We start from the raw sequence: 3,981 nt of genomic DNA on the forward strand, positions 1-3,981 counted from the left end.
CAGAGCAGCGTACTACAGTTTTAATGCGCACGCACCACAAGCGCTCCTATCAGCCCTAACATACCTGTATACAGTTGTGCTGTCCAACAAAGTGAGTAAAGTCCAGCATCACGCTCAAATTATACTGCCCTGTATACGGACATCGAAAAGGTCAGCCATAGCATCAAAAAGACTGCTTGTACGAATGCTTGTCTGAGAACTCACCACAGACAACTCCGCCGATCAGAACATAATGTTGGTCTATTTAACTACCCATATGTGTATCCGGCAAGCCTTTGCAAATGACGCTGAGTACATGTTTCTAACAAATCATTCGGATTAATTGTGGCATGCGCACCTGGAGTGAAGGGCGTGAAAGTGATCTGATAAACTCCATTCTCTAGGTACCGAACTTCCGGTGTGAGAATCGCTGGGCCTCGCAGGTCAACCGTCCAAGATTGTGATCCATCTGTCACTCGATCCCCATTCTGTATGTGGCACAGTAAGACAATGATGTTAAAGTATTGAAATTCGGGGATGAGTGCAATAGTAACTTTGTATGGTATAGATATGTGTACATATTTACAACGCTACCACAACCGCAGTATTGGCGATCAATCATCAAACCTTTCTGCGGTTCTGTTTTATTTGAACAGCATACCTTATCCTTCACGACGATGTACATATTCGCTTGCTCGCAGGCCGCATACTTCCCGTTCTCCTTACTCAGTTCACTCCCAAGATCTGGGTTGGCGTAAACCACGCGTGTTTGGCTTGGATCGACCGGTGATTGTCCAATCACATCGTCGCGTGACTGTAGCACAGAATACTTGAGTGCACTTCCTTTCGCTTCCTACAAGTCAAGATGTAAAAGAATGTCAATCCATGATGACTGGGTGACGATCAAATTGAATACCAATTCGTCCCAAGTTATGTGCGTATAATTACTCTAAGGTGTTATCATGTCCCAACACCTGGTGTTTTATCAGGCTATATATATACACTACTTCATGGTGATTGTGTCATGACGTAGCCGTTGTTATCGTATAACAATCAGGAGCTCTCGGTAGGGCGGACAGTACACCAAACCACAACTATACCTATGAGTTGGCGTATACAAACCTGATTAAAAAAATGGCGTACGACCACACTCATATACCAATGTAGCGCCTGGATATAAATTTTACCCGAAATAACTACACACACGTATCGTCGTATATACATAGCATGTAACTACCACCTGCTATGTCAAGTAGCATTCCCCGACACCATACTACGAACACAACGTAATGTTCATGTGCCGGGGAATGTGCAACGGAAGCTCTGATACACATACACGTCGGTAGGTAAATACCAATGCACAACTGACTAGTACTTATCTTAGATATATAAATATATTAATTAAATGATACTTCTTGTAGTACTTGCATACCTCTTGGCGACTGGAAATGTAGGCTTTCTTGACCACCTTTTGCTGTGGCGAACGTAGTGTGTCCCACCGATCGCTCTGGCGCACTCGCATCGCCTCTTCAAAAGTCAGATCCCGGTCACTCTCCACCACTGAGCATTTCAGTGTGGATTAGTTTATTGGTTGCGTATTTGCAACCATAAAATGTGGGTAAAATCATTGATTATGTACGTATAAGAATGAGACACTCCATCCGTCATGTACGTATACACTATTATATTCGTTCAGTTTACAATATTTATGTATTCACATATGAGCGAGATTGAGGCATTACACATCACTTGAGTAGCACATGAGCGTGTGCCAATCGAAAACAAACTTCGCAGACTGAAGTTAATTGCATGTGACTAACTATGTGTTCAGAATGGTATGGCTCAGGCCGTGTATACACCTACACATGCAAACAACGCACGGTCGATCTCATCAAGTGTTTGTAACCGTGTATTTTGAATGAGAAAATTCGTACAGGACAGGGTGTCTTGAAATAGTGCATAAGAAACACAGGTCATTTCCCGCCACACTCGAAAGGTATATGATTGAATACGCTCACTATAGCACCAGGTCTTAGTACCAGGTCTTAGTACCAGGTCTTAGTGCCAGGTCTTATACCAGGCCTTAGTACCAGGTCTTAGTGCCAGAACTTAGTACCAGGTCTTATTGCCAAGTCTTAGTACGTAGCCTTAGTACCAGGTCTTAGTATCAAGTTTTATTACCAGGTCTTAGTACTAGCTAGTACCAGGTCTTAGTACCAAGTCTCAGTACCAGGTCATAGTACCGAGTATTAGTACCAGGTCTTATTGTCAGGTCTCAGTACCAGATCTCAGTACCAGGTCTCAGTACCAGGTCTTAGTACCAGGTATCAGTACCAGGTCTTAGTACCAGGTCTTAGTACCAGGTCTTAGTACCTGCTCTTAGTACCAAATTTTAGTACCATGTCTTAGTACCAGGTCTTAGTACCAGGTCTTAGTACCTGGTGTTATTGTCTGGTCTTAGTGCCAGGTCTTAGTATTAGGTCTCTGTGCCAGATCTCAGTACCACGTCTCAGTACCACGTCTTAATACCACGACCTAGTACTACGTCTTAGTATCAGGTCTTAGTACCACATCTTAGTATCAGGTCTTAGTGTTCATGTGTTACATCAAATGCTGGCCTGTGTCCTACAGAACAAACGCGAGCATGTCATGTGAATTCACAAGACCTTAGAACATATCACCTGTATCTATATCGATAGTCTTTCCTATAGACACCCTAATTTTCATCCGCTTTCGTACAGACACCTTTCGTCATACAAATTTGGCCAACAGTCTCACCTGCACAAACATCTCACCTATATCGTATACGTCCATCATTTCCTTGTAATCTGAGCCCTGGATCGTCGTTTGCGCTGTATCGTCATTTTCATCTTTATCTGAGTCGTCTACAGCCTTACCTCCAGAATCTTCCTTCTCCTTATCACCGGCATCTTTATCGTCATGTGTGTCGTCCCCATAATCGGCTCGATCCTGGCTCACAATTGTATCTTTCCCATCATTAATTGGATCCTTCCCATCTTTGTCCTGGACCTTTTCATCTCGTCCTTGCATTTCATCGTTGTCATCAGCCGTTTCATCACCTTCATCCCTGACTTTACCATCTTTCTCTTTGTCATCTTCAGCACTTTCCTCGTGGTCATCGCCACCTTCGCCAACAGACTCCTGTTTATCATCATCACTCGTTTCTGTCACTTTCAGTGTGACACTGTCCTTATCATCTGTGACATTTTCTCGATCTGCTGTGGCTTTTTGGCCATCGATAACAATTTGCCCGTCTCCTGAGGCATGTGGTGTTTGGTGCGTAGCATTTTCAATCTCAGTACTGGCATCTGCTGATTTATCTGCAACACTTTCTGCATTCAACTCTCCCTTCTCTGTCTGGCTAGAAGGAAGTTCAGTACTTCCAACTACATTGTCTGTATCGGTTTGATACTCACGTGTGTCGGATTCATCGATGTTATCTGCTTTAGTCACGAAATATGGTAGGGAGACATCAGGCATGACGTACGTATTAGTACCATTTCTTGGGTGCAACTTGTATCAAAACTAGAGTGAAAAGAATTTTCCGTCCAGGATACTTGTGTAAATTTCTTGAATTATTCGGATACAGACGCCCATACTGTGTATGTTAAATTATTTAAATTGCTGTTATTTCATTTAGGGGGCTCATACAAACTCAAACTGAATTTGTATCTCATCTGGGAGCTCGATACTACTCGTGTGTGTGTGTGTGTGTGTGTGAAAGACCCACTTCGATCTTTCAGATATTCTCTATCATGTAGGCTTCTACCATGTTCTCAACCACAATCCACGATCATCCCATCCGATTCAAGCATTAGCTCTTCAAAATATACATCAACCCCCACTGACTTGCGATGAATATTTTATCTATATATACATGAACAATAATACAAAAAGTTGCTCTTCGGTAGACCTGAGAGCATCATTCTACTTCAATTTATTCCACCACAATCTCACCTTGTACTTCAGCTGGCATGAGGA

General features: G+C 42.8%; 1 protein-coding gene across 1 annotated transcript; it reads right to left on the reverse strand.

The window, feature by feature from the left end:
- Positions 1–248: 248 nt before the first annotated feature.
- On the reverse strand, positions 249–3,480 carry SARC_10310 (hypothetical protein; the record flags this gene model as incomplete). Its single annotated transcript, XM_014295654.1, has 4 exons — positions 249–467; positions 641–832; positions 1,412–1,539; positions 2,775–3,480. The coding sequence occupies 4 exons, from the start codon at positions 3,478–3,480 to the stop codon at positions 249–251; spliced, it is 1,245 nt and encodes a 414-aa protein (XP_014151129.1).
- Between the last annotated feature and the right edge of the window lie 501 nt (positions 3,481–3,981).

This window comes from Sphaeroforma arctica (genome assembly GCF_001186125.1).
Source record: "Sphaeroforma arctica JP610 unplaced genomic scaffold supercont1.1203, whole genome shotgun sequence".
NCBI lineage: Eukaryota > Ichthyosporea > Ichthyophonida > Sphaeroforma > Sphaeroforma arctica.